The sequence below is a fragment of the Agelaius phoeniceus genome, chromosome 1, assembly GCF_051311805.1.
Source record: "Agelaius phoeniceus isolate bAgePho1 chromosome 1, bAgePho1.hap1, whole genome shotgun sequence".
Taxonomy (NCBI): Eukaryota; Metazoa; Chordata; class Aves; order Passeriformes; family Icteridae; genus Agelaius; species Agelaius phoeniceus.
In genome coordinates, this window is record NC_135265.1 from 3,951,101 (window position 1) to 3,971,049 (window position 19,949).

The 19,949-nt window shown below is 40.5% G+C and overlaps 1 protein-coding gene across 2 annotated transcripts in view; it reads right to left on the bottom strand.

Annotated features, from left to right (window-relative positions):
• MINDY4 (MINDY lysine 48 deubiquitinase 4) overlaps positions 1-19,949 on the bottom strand; it is an 83,402-nt gene that overhangs the window by 12,667 nt on the left and 50,786 nt on the right. For both annotated transcript variants that reach the window (XM_077186748.1, XM_077186698.1), the window contains exons 14-15: positions 13,293-13,356; positions 10,485-10,646 (exon numbers count right to left, since the gene is read on the bottom strand). In XM_077186748.1, the coding sequence (XP_077042863.1) occupies positions 10,485-10,646; positions 13,293-13,356 (226 nt within the window). The remainder of the gene's footprint in view (positions 1-10,484; positions 10,647-13,292; positions 13,357-19,949) is intronic.

Here is a 19,949-nt window from a genome sequence, read left to right on the forward strand (position 1 = left end):
CAGTTTCAACAAAAGATGGCAAATTAGAGGGACACAGATGAAAAGATTCAGTCTCACAAACATGCATATTTTAATATGCAGATAAGTCAAAGCCAAAAAGAACAGCCAGTCTCCTCCTAAAAATGTGTTCTTCCTACGTTTGTCTGCAAAAGCAACTTCCCAGCTTCATCAAACAACATTTGACAAAGATTAGAGAGATGCAGAACTTTCAAAGCCACGTCCACTCCAGCTCTCACTCCCATGAACCATCCCCCTGAAGCCAGGACAAACTGTTCAGATGATTGAGGGCTGCAGGAACATTCTCCAAAAATGTGCAGTTTTCAATTACAATCTTTGCAGAAAGCGGCAAGGGCATGAACTTTGAGACGAGTCAGAGAGTCTAAAAATATTGTAGCTCAAATCCTCCTCTCCCAGAAGAAGGGAGAAGTCTTTGTTTTGGTCACATCCATTTAACCAGCTGAGGATTAGCTGCTGCCTTTGACACCAAGATGCAGAACATATTTTGTACAAAATATAATGTGGATCCATGCTGATGACAAGGTAGGGACAACCCTCACTGTGAGGATTCCTTTGGCTGCTTCTTCAAGCATCAGTTGTGGTGTGGAACAGAATCATTTGAGTCATCTGGGTTGGAAAAGACCTCCAGGAGCATCGAGCCCAGCCTCAGACTGAAGATCACCTCAACAACCACAGCAGAGCACTGAGTGCCACATCCAGTGGCTTCTTCAGTACTCCCAGGAATGAGAACTCCACCACCTCTCTGGGCAGCCCATTCCAACATCTGACCACACTTCCAGTGAAGGAATTCCTGCTGATGTCCTGCCTGACCCTCCCCTGATACAGCTTGAGGCTGTTTCCTCTTGTCCTGTCACTTGTGGCCTGGGAGAAGAGGCTGAGCCTCCCCACACCTCCCCACACCTCCTGTCAGGAGTTTGGAGGGAGTAAGGTCATCCCTGAGCCTCCTTTTCTCCAGGCTCACCACCCCCAGCTCCCTCAGCAGCTCCTCACAGACTCCAGACCCTTCCCATACACACAATTTTGGCCTCATTTCTCTGCTCCAGCTGGTGAGGCCTGAGTGCTTCCTCAGCTGCCTGACCAGCCTGCTTGGCAGCAGTAATACTGGATAAAACCTGGAATAAAACCTGGGAACAGGACAGGGAAGAACACCCAGGACACCTCAGGAAACCCCTGAAACTCATCAGAGTGTCTGTGCCACCCAACAAGAGCCTGGCAGAGAACAGGGCTAACAGAGACTCCTTCTTCCCAGTGTCTTCCCTACATTTGTAGGGCTGAATTCCAAAGGAAAATCAGGGATATGTGACTTGCATCCTTTTTATGTTTTTTTTTTTTTTTTAAATAAGAGCTCAGTAGCTGTGTTTTTATCACTATTCAAGTATTGGTTTTCCAGCAGGCTCATTGCTCATTTTCAGGCAAAAGGAAAATAAATGGGGAATGAATGAGGTGTCCTTTCATGCTGCACTTCTTCAATTCCTATGGAGACTTCCCTAACCCTGATCCTCTCCCTTAAAAAGCCCTCAAGAATGCTCATAAATTTCAGGAACAACATTCTGATCTTTGGGAAACATCAACTTTTCAAAAGCAAGCACCTTCAAAGGGCTCATTCTCCATCTGATATCTCTGTGTCTTCACACAATGGTGAAATTCAGCCTATAGACAAGCATTTATTGCTGGAGAATTATCCCAACAGGTCTGCCAGAGTGAGTGGATGGTACCTCAACATTCTGCCCTAATTTGTTCCCTTGAACAAGGCCAACTTTTGACATGTGTATTCAAAAAAAACCCAAAAAAACCCAAAAAACAAGAGAATGTAATAGCAAAACCAAGCAGGATAACTGGATAGGATCTGATGGCATTTTTCTCGAGGAGTTTTATCACTTAACATAATTCCCCCACCCCTTGCTTGTAGGACTTTACTACTGATTTTCCAGTTATAATCAATCATTCCTTCCTTTATGTTTCTTTCCCTGAATACAGCTGCTAGACATGTTTATTTGAGAAGCAATCACAGCATGTCATGGTTCCACAGAGGGCTGGGTTCTGCCAAACTGAGGGATTTCTGGTAGGATTGACAGGCAAAAAGATAATTACACCAAGCTTTCAGAGTTACAGGCAACAGCCCATTGTTTGTTTGATTTTACAGCCAAAGCCCAAGGGCTAACTTGCATTAGAGGGCCTAGAAATAAATGCAGAAGTGTTCTGTGGGCTGAATCCTGCTCTGTCTCTGTCATTGCAGTGATGTAACTCCCTGAAGTGGGCTACAGACTTCGTGTGTAGTGAGGAAATGACAAAATGCTGAAACCTGAGGGAGGGTCTGAATCTCCCTCAAAATTTCTTCATTTTTTGAGGCATTCCAGAAGAGCAGCTGATTGGGACAGGGATAAAGAAAAGCTCTTGAGTCTGCCTGGCACCCTGAGGTCTTTTCAAAAGCAAGCACCTTCAAAGGGCTCATTCTCCATCTGATATCTCTGTGTATTCACACAATGGTGAAATTCAGCCTATAGACAAGCATTTATTGCTGGAGAATTATCCCAACAGGTCTGCCAGAGTGAGTGGATGGTACCTCAACATTCTGCCCTAATTTGTTCCCTTGAACAAGGCCAACTTTTGCCATGTGTATTCAAAAAAAACCAAAAAAACCCCAAAAAACAAGAGAATGTAATAGCAAAACCAAGCAGGATAACTGGATAGGATCTGATGGCATTTTTCTCGAGGAGTTTTATCACTTAACATAATTCCCCCCCTCCCTTGCTTGTAGGACTTTACTACTGATTTTCCAGTTATAATCAATCATTCCTTGCTTTATGTTTCTTTCCCTGAATACAGCTGCTAGACATGTTTATTTGAGAAGCAATCACAGCATGTCATGGTTCCACAGAGGGCTGGGTTCTGCCAAACTGAGGGATTTCTGGTAGGATTGACAGGCAAAAAGATAATTACACCAAGCTTTCAGAGTTACAGGCAACAGCCCATTGTTTGTTTGATTTTACAGCCAAAGCCCAAGGGCTAACGTGCATTAGAGGGCCTAGAAATAAATGCAGAAGTGTTGTGTGGGCTGAATCCTGCTCTCTCTGTGTCATTGAAGTGATGTAACTCCCTGAAGTGGGCTACAGACTTTGTGTGTAGTGAGGAAATGGCAAAATGCTGAAACCTGAGGGAGGGTCTGAATCTCCCTCAAAATTTCTTCATTTTTTGAGGCATTCCAGAAGAGCAGCTGACTGGGACAGGGTTAAAGAAAAGCTCTTGAGTCTGCCTGGCACCCTGAGGTCTTTTCAAAAGCAAGCACCTTCAAAGGGCTCATTCTCCATCTGATATCTCTGTGTATTCACACAATGGTGAAATTCAGCCTATAGACAAGCATTTATTGCTGGAGAATTATCCCAACAGGTCTGCCAGAGCGAGTGGATGGTACCTCAACATTCTGCCCTAATTTGTTCCCTTGAACAAGGCCAACTTTTGCCATGTGTATTCAAAAAAAACCAAAAAAAACCCCAAAAAACAAGAGAATGTAATAGCAAAACCAAGCAGGATAACTGGATAGGATCTGATGGCATTTTTCTCAAGGAGTTTTATCACTTAACATAATTCCCCCCCTCCCTTGCTTGTAGGACTTTACTACTGATTTTCCAGTTATAATCAATCATTCCTTGCTTTACGTTTCTTTCCCTGAATACAGCTGCTAGACATGTTTATTTGAGAAGCAATCACAGCATGTCATGGTTCCACAGAGGGCTGGGTTCTGCCAAACTGAGGGATTTCTGGTAGGATTGACAGGCAAAAAGATAATTACACCAAGCTTTCAGAGTTACAGGCAACAGCCCATTGTTTGTTCTGTCAGGGTTTTATTCCCCACAGCTGCAGTGACCTTTTCTGAGTGAATATTGAATATTGAACAATGTTCCTGGGCTGTTCAGAGGGAAGTGTCAGTGGTGTAAAATCAAACACCTTTTCAGCAGCCCCTGGGGGAGCAGTGACCCCACTGACCCAGGGCACCCCTGAAACACCAGCTCAGCCACATAAATGCAGATAATTAAGGGACACCGTGAGGGTGAAGTTATTGCCATTGCCAAATACTCGATTTCAATCAGATTGAGGAAAATAAAATTAATGCTTATGAGATCTGACATTCAGAGTATGCACTATGCCAGGTGAAACAGAAATTGAAGAATTTTTAGCCATATTAAATAATAATAGCCATAAAAAATCAATTTAGCCATAGAAAATAATATAAAATAATAGCAGACACTACTGCTACACTGGAGCCTTAAGTAATTTCTCTGCAGCTTTGGATTCTTTTTCTATTTTTTTTTTCTTTTGTAGAAAAGGAAATCTTTCTGATAATGAACTGGGAAAAAAAAAAAAGGACATGACTGGAGAAGAACAGAAAGAGATGTGTGTTAGATCTTAGGATTGACAAAGCAAGTAAGAGACTCCTGGAAAGCACTGGCTTCTGATTAAAGTTCCCTTCTACTGCCATGGTGTAAAAAGCAGCAGATGTAAAAAGGAAAAGAGATCTCAGGGTGCCAGGCAGACTCAAGAGCTTTTCTTTATCCCTGTCCCAATCAGCTGCTCTTCTGGAATGCCTCAAAAAATGAAGAAATTTTGAGGGAGATTCAGACCCTCCCTCAGATTTCAGCATTTTGCCATTTCCTCACTACACACAAAGTCTGTAGCCCACTTCAGGGAGTTACATCACTGCAATGACACAGACAGAGCAGGATTCAGCCCACACAACACTTCTGCATTTATTTCTAGGCCCTCTAATGCACGTTAGCCCTTGGGCTTTGGCTGTAAAATCAAATAAGCAAGACATGGGTACTGTCAGAAATTTAGACACTCCCATTCATCAGTGATGCTGGGAGTTGGCTGAACTCCTACCTGAAGAATTTTCATCCTAAAAAGCACCTGAAATGTGATGGGATAAATCCAGATCTGACACCAGCAGGGGGCTATTTACAAATCACAAATGGGACGGGACTGCTGGGAACGTGCCTTGAGCTGTTTTATTTTCCAGCATCAGTCTCATTCCATGGTTATGACAATGGGAAGATGGCAGCAGCTCACATCCCAGGCAGCAGACCAAGAACTTAATGTTACAACTCACTTTAAAAGTTTCTTGACCAATCACACAAAGCAAAAGCACATTGACAGTAGTTCCATCCAAGCACTGTAAGCACAGGTACCTTTGGTTAAACAATGCTTGCTTATTTCAAATACAATACCTGCTTGTGAGCCTTAAAGCACAATGCACAGAGCTCCATTATTAAGCTTTAACCTTCCTAATATATTGCTAGATAAACTTTCTGTAGCTTAGGGAGTTATTCTAGACAAGTGTTAATACACAGACCATTGTTCTATTTGTCCTCACTTTTCTACAGTCTAAGTAATTTTTCTGCTGACCAATCTCATGGTACTGCTTAGCTCCAATCACAGTTCTGCTGTCTCTGGGGCCTGCCTTTTGCAGCTGTCCCAAAATGCACTAATTTTGTGGATTCCCACAATTCCCCCTCTCTGTTCACCTAAAAAGAAACTTTCATAATCGTGTCGTTTATTACTTGTGTTTCGTAGCTTTACTATAATATTAATATTTCTGCTTATTACCTGCTTAAAGCATTTTCTTGCCTGTACTAAGCATTGCTATATTACAACACAGCAATTGAATGCTGTGAAAGTCTAGTCAGTTGAAAGGGCATAAATCAAGCCTGACAACAGTTACAAGTCACTGTTCAAAAAAGTCTTGTTGGTTCTGAGGTAAATTCCCACACAGATCCACATGCAGGTCTTTATGATCTAGAGAGACATGTGGGAAATATCTGACTGCTCATCTTCTGCTTTACCTGTTTGGAAAGCACACAGAGCTCTTCTAAACACGTGGGCTTTGTTATCCTTATTGTCCTAAACAGAACCTCTGTGATTCTGTTTCATTTGGAAGGATGTTGGCAGGGAAGCAATGCCAATACCCCAGCAGGAGTGACTGGCCTCTGGGAAAACAACTGGCCACAACTCAGAGGACAATGGGACTTCATGAAAGAAAATTTCAGTTCCAGGCTAGAAAGGGAGATGTAAAAACAAGGAATGAAGAACAGATTTTCTCAAAGACTTGGTCAGCCTTGTTTCAGTCAAATTTGAATGTACTCCATGTTTTTGCCCACAGTGATGCTCACTAAAGTCTTACAGAAATAGCAGCTTCCTCTGCTGCACCTACAGGGCACAACATTTACCCCTATTCCTGACAAATAAATGGAAAATTGGAGCCAACCATCAGTTTCCATTTTGCACTTGTGTGTTTTTGTGGTTGGTTTCTCAAAGGAGGTGGTTAAAACCCTATTTCCAAACTTTCCCCTCCACAACCCCACCAATGGCCTGGCTTGAATCCAGCCCATCTGATGGGGAAAAGGGATTTTTCAGGGGACACATTTCCCTGGGGAGGAGGTTATAGGAGGGCAAAAACACAGGTGAGGTGCCAGGAGACAGAGCATGTGTGCTGAATTTCATCATTCAGGCCTTGGCATAGCACAGAGTGGTTTCTTCAAAAGGACCAAAGATAATATTTCCCATCTGTGGAATTTTAATGAATAAATTCTGTTTGTTTCTGTTGCTTTGCTCAGTCTTTTTGAAAAGAAACAGGGAAAATGTGTGCAGCTTCTTTGTCAATGCCCTCCTCATTTTCAGAGAAGTAAAAACTGAAAAGCACCAGGTCCCTGGAAGTGCTGGGACAGTCAGGAATCAAGAGTGGGGTGAATTTGGGAGGTCAGACAAGAGGAGATTTAACTGACAGGACAGCTTAAAGCAGGAGAGAATTGGTGAAAACAAAGACAAATCAGAGGGAAGGCTCAAAAGAGACAAATAACTTTGAATATTTCCATTTCTTCACATATAACAGCACATACCTGAAGCAGTTTCAAAAAACATTTCAGAAGGATGGTGAAAATCATCAGCCAGCACCACACTGCCTTTAAAATGAGAGATTCAGACCTGTACTCATCCCAGTTCAGCCAGGAGCTCACTTTGACTTTATTCACCCATTACCCCTCTGTGTAAAGTGGAAATGACACCTGCCACTCCTGCAAAGCACAGATCTGCTAATAGGAAATGGCATGTAAATGCTATTTATTATTGTCATTATTATCATTATTCATGTTAATTAGCACTGTGGTGTTTGTTATTTGGTTGTTAATATTATTAAAGAATTAGCAAGTCATGAATTATAATAATGATAATAATCTATTTAAATTTATTACCTGAGAATTAAGATTATTTTTCCTTTTTTTCACCGTTATTTAATGACCTGGCATGAACATGAGGAGCCTCTTCTTCCACCTCTTCCTACTTTTAACATCTCAAAACATTTTGAAAGAAAGAATTTCATCATTCTAAGCCTTTTCACCTGCAATTTTAATGTGGCATTTAGGCCAAAGGCTGTGACCCAAACACAGGGATTTTCTCACCCAGGAGTGCTAAAATTGATCTCAAAACATTTTGAAAGAAAGAATTTCATCATTCTAAGCCTTTTCACCTGCAATTTTAATGTGGCATTTAGGCCAAAGGCTGTGACCCAAACACAGGGATTTTCTCACCCAGGAGTGCTAAAATTGATCCTGTGTCTCATCCCCTTCTCCAAGGTCTTGTCCCTGCTGAGAAACCACTCAGCTTCCCTGAGACTGAATTGTTGCATGCTGCAGCTCAGCAGACAGAGCAAACCCTCAGCAATTTCATGTGGAAAAGTTCCTATTGCTTGACATGCTCTAAACAAATCCCAGGAAACCTAAAAAATCTCAATTTGGGCTTCTAAGTTAAATGTGTAAGATCACATGGAGTTGATGTTGCTTAGCACAAAGAAAAGAAACCCCAAGATGTGTAACTTGTCTGCTGAATAGTAGCAGAATTGGACTTTTAGTTTTTTTCCCCCCATTAAAATCCAAAATCTCACTGTGAAACTAAACATTTGCACATGAAACAGATGGAATGGTTCCATCTGTCATTGTGAAACAATTTTCAGCAAGTAATTACACTGCAAAACCTCCACAGGGTTTGGTGATATGTCAGGACCGAGAGTGATGACTGAACATGAACAACTGCAGCCAAATGACTCGGGGCACACGTTTTTCTCATCAGCAAAGATAACACAGGATCCACTGGAGGAGATGAATGGATGAGGAACAGAGGGATTCTCCAGGCTGCAAAAAAAGGGATGGATCATTTTCTTTGCATTTGCCACTGCTGGAGTTTGAGGATTATTTCAAGCGCCCTCACAATATCTTGTAAGTCAGACGCCACGCCAAGGGAGCTGTGGATTACACACAAATGCTCCAAAAATTAGAAAAATAAGATAAAATGCTAGAAAAGTCTTCTTCCATGTGGATTCACTGCATCTAGCCTGGAGTCTTGAATATCCTAAATGTGTTGGTAAGTTGGAACAAGTCTAGAGCAGGGGAATAAAAACAAGCTTTGGACAGGATGTGCTGATAAAAAAGGGAGGCACTCTTACATCAGCTGCAAATGCCCAGCGGATGGGGATCAATTGTTCAGGGGGCAGCTTGGATTATGAGTGAAATTATAATTAGAGGAAACTAAGTAAATGAAGAGTCTGATTTATTAATAGTATTTCCAAGCACAGGCTGTGTAGTAGATATGAAAATCTCCAAATTCACAAGGACCTGCAGATCTTTATTTGCATTTATTCATGTTTTAGAGATGGATGACAAAAACTGTAAGATCAAAGTTATATGCACTAAAATCAGTGCAAAAATGGTCATCTCAACAAAAAGGCGGGAACTTGATGGATGCAGATTTTTAAAAGAAACCCTGCTATATAACAGGACACAAAAATATCCTGAGTTATCCCCTGAGAGATTGGCTGGATGTGACCTAAAGGGAGTTTTCTGACTCCAGTGTCTATGATTCACCATGTAGCACGCTCAGGATTTTCTTACTCCTGGAAACAAAAAATAAACCCAACCAAAAATGACAGTCCTGTTCCATGGCTGGCTTCAGTTACCAGCCTCAGAGCCACACTGTAATTGGATGCTGAGAGGAATAAAAGAGTCACTTTGAAAGACAAATTCTATTCTCAGTTCCACCTCTGCAAACTGCCACTGACATTTCTTTTTCCTGAACTGCTTTAAAGTTTATAACAGGAAGCAGAATCTGGCCCCTCACGCAGAAGCCACAGTGGAGACTCCCCAGTTTTGGGCCAAAATCCACCAGAATCTGACTTTTGTCCCAGTCCTAAGCAGACATTGCCTCTGAACTGAAATGCAGAGAACACCCAGATGTTCTTAATAAAATCCAGGACAATTTGCAGCAGATGCCCAACTAGTGCAGACTCTTAAAAATACAAAAAGGAAACTATGTCTACTGGAGTTTCTGTAACTGATTAAGTCACTGGCTTGGAAAAACAGATCCCTGCTCATGGGTCCAGCTCCCATGTAAGAGCCCAGCAGTGGAAAGAGATCCCCTCTACCATATAATTTGCAGAATAAGTGGAAAATGATGTTGGAATCTCTGGGTAACTTATTTTATTTTTAGAGGGCAGGTGGGTAAGAAATAGCTCTTACCTGCCCTGACCTCATTTACCATTTTGCTACTCCCGAGTCATTTTCCTCACTGGAGAATGGAAAAAATGCTGGAGTGGTGCATAACCATTTTTTGAGGGTTTAAATGTCACATTGTTTATAGAAAAGAAAAAGAAGTGTGAACTAGACAGAGAAGTTTATTTATTTTTAGTCCACTCTGTTCTGAATTAATCTGATTTGGGTACACTGATAAGATGCCTTGACTGAATTCAAGCCTTTTGTAATCCTGTGAATAATGTAAATGATTGTGTTAATTAAAAATAACAAAATTTGTAGTTTGCCAGTAGCAGGAGGATGTAGCTGACTTCAGCCACATGGGAAGGAGTTAAAATCAAGCTTTGTTTTGTCACACATTTATATCAGTTCAGTAAAAACACATCCTTTGGTAATCACTTCCAAACTTTTATAGGGGCGCTGCTGCTGCAAATGCAGGTGGGACTGCTACAAGTATCTAACAAAAGGAAGAGAATTCCAAATAATATTCCTGGATCAAACACAGGATTGGCTGTTTAGGACAGAACTTGTCTTAGGAAAGATGTCCATCCTGCCATCCTCCATCTCCTGTTGATGGAGAACTAGAGAAATCATTACACAAGCTTTTCCTGAGGTAAATTAATACCTGTCACTCCTTTGAAAGGTTTCATCAATCTTCTCATTTTCATGATGACTACAATTAAAATATGACTATCAAAAACAATTAAATGGAACAATCCCATTGCATTAACAGCTATTTTAATTGTCTTTAATTTTTTTTACTGGTAATAGAACCACTACTACAGCACAGAAATGACAAACTGAACCAAGCCAGTAATCTTTGCTGCTTTACCTACTCCAAGCTGATTTTAAAAGAAATTGTTTTCTTTTTAATTACATTTTTCATGGAAAGCATACCTGACAGACATCATAGTGCTCAAACAGGGACAGCAAACCAATATCACTGCGACTCGTGATGCCTTTCAAAATGGTGATATTGCCATTCCCAGAGTCCAGCTCAATCACATTGTTGAAAACATTGGACACAGCTTTGCCAGTCAAAAGCAAGTTCACCAATTCCTGTTTGGGACATGTTTGAAATAAAGAAGAAAAAAAAACCAAACCAACAAAAAAACAGTAGTTGAGCAGCAGAAGACTGATTCAGGATTGATGTGAAGTTACACATGTACATGACCCCCAGTTTATGGATTTGCTTTAGGTTTATAGTTGGAATTAAAATTGATTATAAAAAGATTCCAGATATTTTGGTTGAAGTCTCCCGAAGTAAAATGAGGAAATTATAAAATCACAGAATATCCTGAGTTGGAAGGGACCCACAAGGATCATCCAGTGCAGCTCCTGGCCCTGCACAGACACCCCAACAATCCCACCCTGTTCCTGAGATCTTTGTCTAAATCCTCCTGGAGCTCTGGCAGCCTTGGGGCTGTGCCCATTCCCTGGGGAGCCTGGGCAGTGCCCAACCCTCTGGGGGAAAACCTTTTCCAGCTGTGGGTTGGACTTCTTGTCCAAAAGGATTGATAACCCAGGTTTTAGCTTTTATATTTTCAGATTCTGTGCTGCTCTAGTATGCAGTTCTGTAGTTCTTCACATCAGGGCATGCTGAGCTCTGTGCACAGAGCAGGGAGACAAAACAATTCCTGCTCCAGCTGGGCACCAAGGACAAATGATCCAAATCTCAGCCCAAGAGCACAAACCCCGTGGGCTGGAGAGAGAAAAACAAGCAGGGTGGGACTGCAGGGGCTAAAGCTGGAATGGGACAATGAACTGCAAGATGCAAATGGAGCAGAACTGATCCCAGGGAGAGAGCCCGGGAGTGCTGGTGCATTTTGGGGCCATTTTGGTTCATCTTGGGTGCAGCCCTGGCTGGGCTCTTGTGCTGCCCAAGGTGGATCCATGGAGGCCTTTGAATAAATCCCTGCTTTATTCTTTAGCTCTGTCCAGCCTCTGCTCTAGGGCAGCCTTCACAAGGCATCAGGATGCTGTGAGAGACAGTAGTGGAAGCTTTGCTGAAGTCCAAATATTAGAGGAGTTTTCAATTTTCATCCTTCTGGAGGCAAACTGCTGATAATTTATTTGCTCTCACATCCAACTCTCAAACATCTCATGTAAGGGTTGTTTTGGGTATTTTTTTTTTAATGGAAACATTTTGCTGTCCCCTCTTCTGTACAATGAAAAGTACAGCATGAATGGTATAAACTCAAAGCCTGTCCAGTACTACATGACATTTCTGTATGTGCTTAGTGATGTATTCTGTATGTTGGACAAGATTTGTTAAATTATGATTCTTTCTCACTGATTATTTCTGGATGAAAATAATCTCTTTCAGTAAAACATTTACCCAATATGGACCTTGATCACTAAGATATTGATATTTCCTAGAGATGGTTGCTGATTATTTCCTCTCCAGTTGAAGCAGGGGGGTGTCAGAGGCTAAATACCTGTGAGAGGGTGGGTGGCATTTGCACATGTGAGTGTGCCTGAAGTTCAAGAACAGAAACATGGGATATTTTTCTCAGCTAACATCCCACCAGGGCCAGCTGGGGTGCATGGAAGCAGAGCTAACAGTAGACTGTGCTGCAGCAGTGAACCAGCTCACTATTAATAAATAACACATGGCTAAAACCAGGAGAGGAAATAACAAAGAGAAAGTTTCCAGAAAAAATACTGCAAATTACCATGCCCAAAGACATGAATAACTCTGGTATGGCCAGTTTGGAACTGGTTTTAAAAATACTGCACACAATTACAGCTCTGTGTTTCTCCTGAAGGATTCCCCAGATTTTGGAGGCTTTTACTGATATTTTTAGCACTTCTATTCACCATCACTGATGTTCTACCACCTTCTTGAGAAACCATTGTGTGGTCACAGTACAAAAGTCCTCTAGAAACAAGAGAGGAACGTGCAGTTTGTCTCTGGCAGCCAGAAGGGCAAGAGATGGGATCCTGGAATCCCTGAGGAGCTGCAGGATCAGACATGGAACCTCGGGCATGTTTCTGAGAGGGCAGGGAGGGAGCACAGCAATATTTCAGCACTGAAATTAGCCAGGGAGTCCCAAAGAGGCAGATGAGAGCAGTGGGAGGACATGGACACACAGGTACAGGCACCTGCAGGCTAAAAAACCAGCCTGTAAAGCAGAACCTCTGAAAGCAAAGACAACAATGTGCCAAAACACGAGGAAAAAATAATAAAGAATGAAGGTGCTTGAGGATATGGGAATAAGGGAAAAAACAAAAGGAAATTGGTGGAGATTTTATAGCATAAATCTCCACCAATTTATTTCCATAAATCATTTTTTTCCCATACCTAAATGGGCTGCAAAAGAGGTGGAGAGGGACTTTTCACAAGGGCATGGAGTGATGGGACAAGGGGGTATGGCCTCCAGCTGAAGGAGTGTAGGTTTAGCTGATATTAGGAAGAAATTCTTTACTGTGAGGGTGCTGAGGCCCTGGAACAGGCTGCCATGAGAGGATGTGGATCCCCATCCCTGGAAATGTTCAACACAGGCTGGATGGGGCCTGGAGCAAGCCGGGATAGTGGACGGTTGAAGGGCTGGAACAAGATGAGCTTTAAGGTCCCTTCTAACCCAAACCATGCTGTGATTCCGTGACTCTATGACTCAAAAATAAGAAATCCATCTCTCCCCAGAGGTCAGTTCACAGCAGAGGCACAGGACATCCCCAAAACTGTGGGGTTTTTTAGCTCACCTGGGTGCAGTAGCCGTGGCTGCCGATCAGGCGGTTTGTGAGCACGTCAAAGTCATTGCGTACTCTGCAGAGGAAAACACAAATTCAAAACCAATCAAATGTCAATACAATTGCTTCTTTTCATTCTTTTAATCTCTAAATCTTAATGAAAACTGTTTCTCAGCCATAAATATAGCCCTGTATTTTCTGAGTCCTTTCAAGGTGATTTTTTACATGGCAAAAAAAAAAAAAAAAAAAAGAAAATCTCAACTGAGCCTGTGGGAAGCAGAAATTTGGTAGAGCTTGAAAGAAGCAACTGTAGAGAAAGAAATAAAGTTATTGTCACCACTAGTTAGAATTTTAGAAATTAGAACTACTGCACTGTTTGTGTGACAGAATCACAGAATGGGTGAGGTTGGAAGGGACCTCTGGAGGTCCCTTTGTCCACCCCACCACTGGTACCTGAAGCAAACTTCCCAGGTCCACATCTGGATGGTTTCTGCCTCTCTCTAAGGAGACAGACTCCACAAAGTACCTGAGTATTCCAGTACTCAGATAAGATCTGCTATTTGCTATTTCCTATCATCAATACTTGTAATATACCCATACAATCTATACACTACATTGAGCGTGAAAAAAAAGAAAGAAAAAAAAAAAACAAAAACCCTTCTAGGTGTACACATTTATAATGGTGCTGTGTGGCCTCTAATTATATGTTGTGACACCAAAGAGAAAAGTCTGTGAAACTGCATTGCCCATAATGATGGAGTAATGTGTCCCCAACCTAAGTTCACTATCTCATAACCCCTGGAATTACTGAATTAGTGATTGGTTGATAGCCTAAACCATAAAGGTTGTAACTGTGAGCATTTTTTATCCAGCAGATATAATGGAATTGCAAACATTATTTTACACATGAATAAATGTTTAATCTAGGTTTGAGGAAAATCAATGTACTATGTTCTGGGAGAGCTGTGGCAATAAAACCCACTGATTAATTCTATGGGTCATAAAAAAGCTATTTTCCTTCAGTATAAAATATGCTGATCTCAATTGTTTTGACTCCATCCTTATTTTGATACTGCTACTGAGGTAGAGAGAATACTTGAATAATAATCAATAATCAATTAAAACTTAGTTATTCTACACACATCCAGGCTCCTCATTCCCATTTGACTTGCCAAACCTAGGCATACAAATATCCATGTTTCTTGACAATTGGCACAATTAATTTTGTTTAAAAATGAAAATATTTTGTTTCTGACAAAGCAGGAGTTGAATTGATGTGGTCAGGGTAATGCAAGCTGGAAATTTCCCCTTAAAATTGACACACATGCTCCATTAAAAATGTATTTATTAAGTAAAAAGCCAGGACATTTCCTGTCTTCATCCCAAACTTGAGATAATTATTTTTCATAGGTTTTCTTTGAATGCCAAAATCAGAATGAAACATATAATTTCGAGGTTTTCAGCCCTAAAAGTATTTAAAATAATTGAAAGAAAGTCACAGTCATGGAATCACAATTCCCAAACTTTAGGTAATTATTTTCTCACAGGATTTCTTTGGATGACAAAATCAGAATGTAACATAATAATTTTGAGGTTTACAGCCCTAAAAGTATTTAAAGTAATTTAAAGAAAGCCAAAGTCATGGAATCACAATTCTCAAACTTTAGGTAATTATCTTCTCATAGGACTTCTTCAGATGTAACATATAATTTCAAGGTTTACAGCCCTTAAAGTATTTAAAATAATTCTGAAAAATGTCATAGTCACAAAATCACAATTCCCATTTTGAAAAATGCATTTTATCCCTTTTATAAAAACATATTTCACCCCTTTCAAAAACACCTATTTTAAAGACAATTCACAAGTTAGTGTCAGACATAACAAAGTGCCACTGACGTCTCTTGCCCACGTGAAATCAAAGGAAAGGCTGGGGAAAGTGTGCCCGTGACACGGAAAACTCCCTCGTGCACCACTGCAAGGCATGGATGGGATGATAAAAATCTCTGGATTTTGGCCATTTTTCAGTTTTAGCAACGGCCTCATCTCGCCAGCGCCGCGGGCAGAATGTCCAACATGCGTCAGTCGGGGACGAGGGGACATACGCCACACACAATGGCAGGAAGCTCTAATTCCATCTGAAGGCACAAACAATCTGGGAGTCTGGAGGTGGATCCCAGCTCCTGCAGAAGAAGGACAACATCTGCCTTTGCAATCAGCCCCGCCGCTGAGGAAACCCACGTCAGGCACGCGGCCGCGGGATTTACACCTCCGCTCAACGCGGGATTTACACCTCGGTTCAAAACGCGCCTGGGGCTCCTCTTCCCACCTGCCCAAGGCTCCCCAGCCTCTCTGCAGGTGTGCTTGTGGTGTTCCAGGTGCAAGGGCACCTCGTGCTTTGTAAAAATATCAGAGGGTCACAATTCTGTGGGTGGTTTTTGCTGGGGTGTGGAGATGTTCCCTGGGCACAGGCAAATCTGAATAGTTTGTTCGTTCTGCTGCCCTGGCTGTCAGATGTCAATGCAGACATAATCCATAAATCATTATCATCCATCATCCCCCAGCATGGATTTTTCCATTTTTAATTTTTAAATCACTTTAGAACAGAAAGAAAACCCATTAATTTGAAGCCAGGAGCCTTTTAATAATCCCAATGAGCATCAGACAACGATTTAAGGCTTGACTCCCTGAATCCCTTTTTAATTTACAGCCCAACATGCCACGTGCTGCTGCAACAGAATCACAGATCAGTAAACAGACACTAAAAATCAACAGTAAATAAATTTAATGGTAAATAGTCCTTTCTTGTGCTGTATTATCACTATTTTCAAGTGTTGTGCTAGTTCATATCCTAGCTGGAGAGTGGGGTAGGAGAACAGAACTAGAGCAGAACAGTGGGGTTTGCCTCTCCTGGTAATATTATAAAATCTGTTAAAAAAAAATAAATATCCAGACAGAAAGCAGGATACTGATTTTTAAAATCTCCTGGATAAAGATTTTAAATCAAGCATGTGCTCCACGGGCTCCATTCTTTTTTCAGCAGGAATCATTCCCTGTGCTGGTATGAATACAAAAGTTGACAACGAGACTTTGCTAAATTCCAGGTCACTTGTAAGATCTCCCAGCTTGGTTCTTAGTTCTACTTGTAAGGTGTGTGATGTGCTTTATGCCTGCCTGAAACCAGGGAAGACAGAGTTTGGATTCTAAAATATGTGCAGAATGTGGATGTGTTTTAAAATGCTCACAGAACTTAAATAACATGGCAAAATTCAGCTCCACCTGGTTTATTCACTCTGAGCTGTTCTTTTAAAAAAATGTTTGTATTAAAGCTTTTTTTCCCCCCAAAAAAAGAGTAATTGTGAGCTGTTATCCTGAGGCTTAACTGTCCTTTCAGTCCTCATGCAAGCAAACATTTTTTTCTCACATTATTATCACACAAAATGAACACCATCATGTGGTGAAACCAAAAGATCTGTAAGGTGGCTTCAGAGTAAAAAACTTAATTCATAGCAACTGGAGAAATCTCCTCATGACAGAAGTCACCAAAATACAGCTGGTGTGAATTATACCTATATTTTAATGTTTTTTAATGCTGCTGGGTTTAAGGAAGGGATGCCTGAAACTCCTTCCAGAAAATATATTTCTATATTATAAATTAATTTCCTCTCCATGCTGCTGTTGGTGAATCTGTGTTTATCTTCAGCCTGGTTGTAGCTGCTTGTTTCAAGTTATAAATAAAGTGTTCATAAAGGGTGTTAAGCACTGAAGGTGGACAGATGTTCTGAGCCAAACCTTTGACTGCTCTGAATTGTCACAGCCATACTGACACCATTTGCTGACTTCCAGGCAGTTATTAGAAATCTGCCTAGAAATCAATCCATTTTGAGATATAAAAATAACAACAAAACCAAAAAAAAAAATCTAAAAGTTAAAGACAGATGGACCAAACCACACTTGATAGAAGAAACTGTAATGTCATTAAAAACCTTAGCAGTGATGGTGCATTGATAAAGTACACTTCAGTGATCTGCTTGGACTCAAAAAAGTTTTAAAAGTTCATAAATACAAATCAAAAATATAAAATTTTTGAGCATTAGATTCTCCAATATAACATAACCTGCACTCAGATGAACTTTTCCTTTGCAAAAACTAAGTGAAATAAATGTTTTTCCAATGTTTCACATACATTTACTCTCAACTTACTTCCAGGAAAATTATTGACAAGTCCTCAATGGAGAATAATTAAATATTGAATAGAAAAGTCCCATACAATCTGTAACAGGAACAATCCCAGGCTATCACAATGTGAGTCAGTTCATGCCATAGGTATCACACTTGGCTTGATACCAAAATAAAATAATAGAAAAGAGAAATAATAGAAAAGAATAAAATAGTATAAAAGAAAAAAAGAGTGCATTTCAGTAAGTGCTGGCTGGGTTACAGTCCTGAACTCTGAGGCAAAGCTGCCACAGAGAATTGGTGACCTCACTTTGTTCATGGCAACAGACAGTCACATTAACAAACACACAATTACAAGTCTACTCCCAAAATAGATTTGGGGCTGGCAGGGAGAAAAAAACTCATCTTCAAGCATAAGGATTTCAAATAATTACAATGGGGATATGGAAAATGACAGGATGGGTGACTGCCTTATTGTGTAAATGTTCCAGAATATTTCTTTTTTTTTCTTTTTTTTTTTTTTTTTTAATACTGGCACATGGCAAAGGTTTCAAATGAATGTTCAAAGAAGAAGGAAAGAGCCTCTCTAAAAAAATATAAAATATTGTTTGGGATTCAGACCAGGGGAAGCAAGGAAGTGGCTCCATTCTTTATTTATCACTTTTGCCACATACCTGCTAATTTCACCAAGTTCTTAAAATGGTCTGAGGTACCCATGCAGGTTAATTCATCAGTTCTGCTATTCCACACTGCTGACAAAATATGGGAAGCATTTATATTTCACAGGGATAGATCTGATGGGAAAATTATTAATCTATTGGCATGTTCAAGCCACTATTTAATTTTTTAAAAGGAATTATCTTGCTGACTGAATGCAATGTCCTCCTGAGTGCAACAGAACAAGCAAAGATATTAAATCTGTATTTATCTCACCACACTGACCCTGAATAATCTGAATGTGTGAAAGTAATCTGCTGAAATTTGGCCAAAATCTGACCATTTATTTGTTACTGCTGCATTTTGTAGTAGAATCACACTTATTTTTCCACACCTCTGCAGTTTTTTAATCAGTATCAATTATTTCCCAAAACTCAAAAGAATTAATTTCTGAAATGCTTTGGTTTGCTAAAGGAAAGGAAAAAGGGAAAAAACAAGATTGGAAAGATGAAAAAGCTGATCAATCACTTCAGGGCAGGGTTGATATCACTGATTTTTATATCTAAATATGAACATATAAACAAGCAATCCCTCTGAATTCTTTACATCTGTGTGCATGGAGAGAAACTGGTACATCCTGAAGAGAATTTAGGTGACCTTGCTCAGGTAATTTGCAGAGGAAGTAACTTCAGGAAAAAATTCCTTTTCTCCATCTGATGACCACACAGTAAAAGGAGCCTGACACAACCTGGCCATGGCCATCAAATTTCTAAATACCAAGGACTGGAGGGACAAATCACAAATATGCTGGCACTGAAGACAGACTGAGCCTATTTTTTTATTTTTATAGATTAAAAGCTGAGAAGTGAGAAATAAGGTTGATCTAGAAATAAAAACACCCTGTAGCCATTCTGTGAAGCAGACTCCTCAACTGGACAAAACAATTAAAAGTTCAATTTCTTTAAGTTAACTTGCTACAGTTTTTAGCTCAACAGAACCTGAGCATTTAGATATTGAAGGGTGAGAGGAATTTCTGATGGTCAGAAGGAAGGACAGGTCAAAACTGGAGCAGTTTTCCTGTGGGAAGAGGCTGCAGGGACCATTTCACTACAGCAGGACACAACTGGTGGACTCCAAGGGAAGGAGATGATTAAGGAAAATTTCCTCACTGCTTTTCAAAACATGAATTTCACATCACTCCTTGAATATCACTGTAGGACATGAAATAACACAATGCAGACACCTTGTTCTTTCCAAGGTAAAAAGAGACTTTTTAATTTCTGACTCCAACATTTATAAATTTCCAAAAGTCACAGTGGATTGGAGGGTGACAGTGCCACCTCTCCAATGACACTAAACCAACCCACAGTCCATCAAATTTTTCTTCTTCCATAAAAGAACACAAAACAAAAAGTTATTCACAGAAAGTGCGTGAAAAAGTTCGTTACAGGAATACAAACATCAGAAAATTTAGAAAACCTTAAAAAATTAGAATGACACTTAAACTTACTGGGCAATTCAAGAGAAAAAAAAAAAAAAGGAAAAACTCTTTCACAAAACACATTTCTGCAGTGGGGAGCTCGTTGCCACAGGGGTTGTGGAAGCCAAAAGGATTAAAGGGTTTAGAGAAATTGGTGGAGGAGAGGTTTCATCAAGGGCCAATAAACTCAGTGACCTGGGCACAACTGGCAGCTTGGGAAATCCTGGGATTACTGCTGGAAACATGGAGAATATTCCAGCAGAGTGATGCTTCACTGCATTTCTCAGAGAGTTTCCTGTTTTTTCTCCTGTTGTAGTGTGTTTTTATACTTTGTAATACTTTGAAGTAGTTTTGTT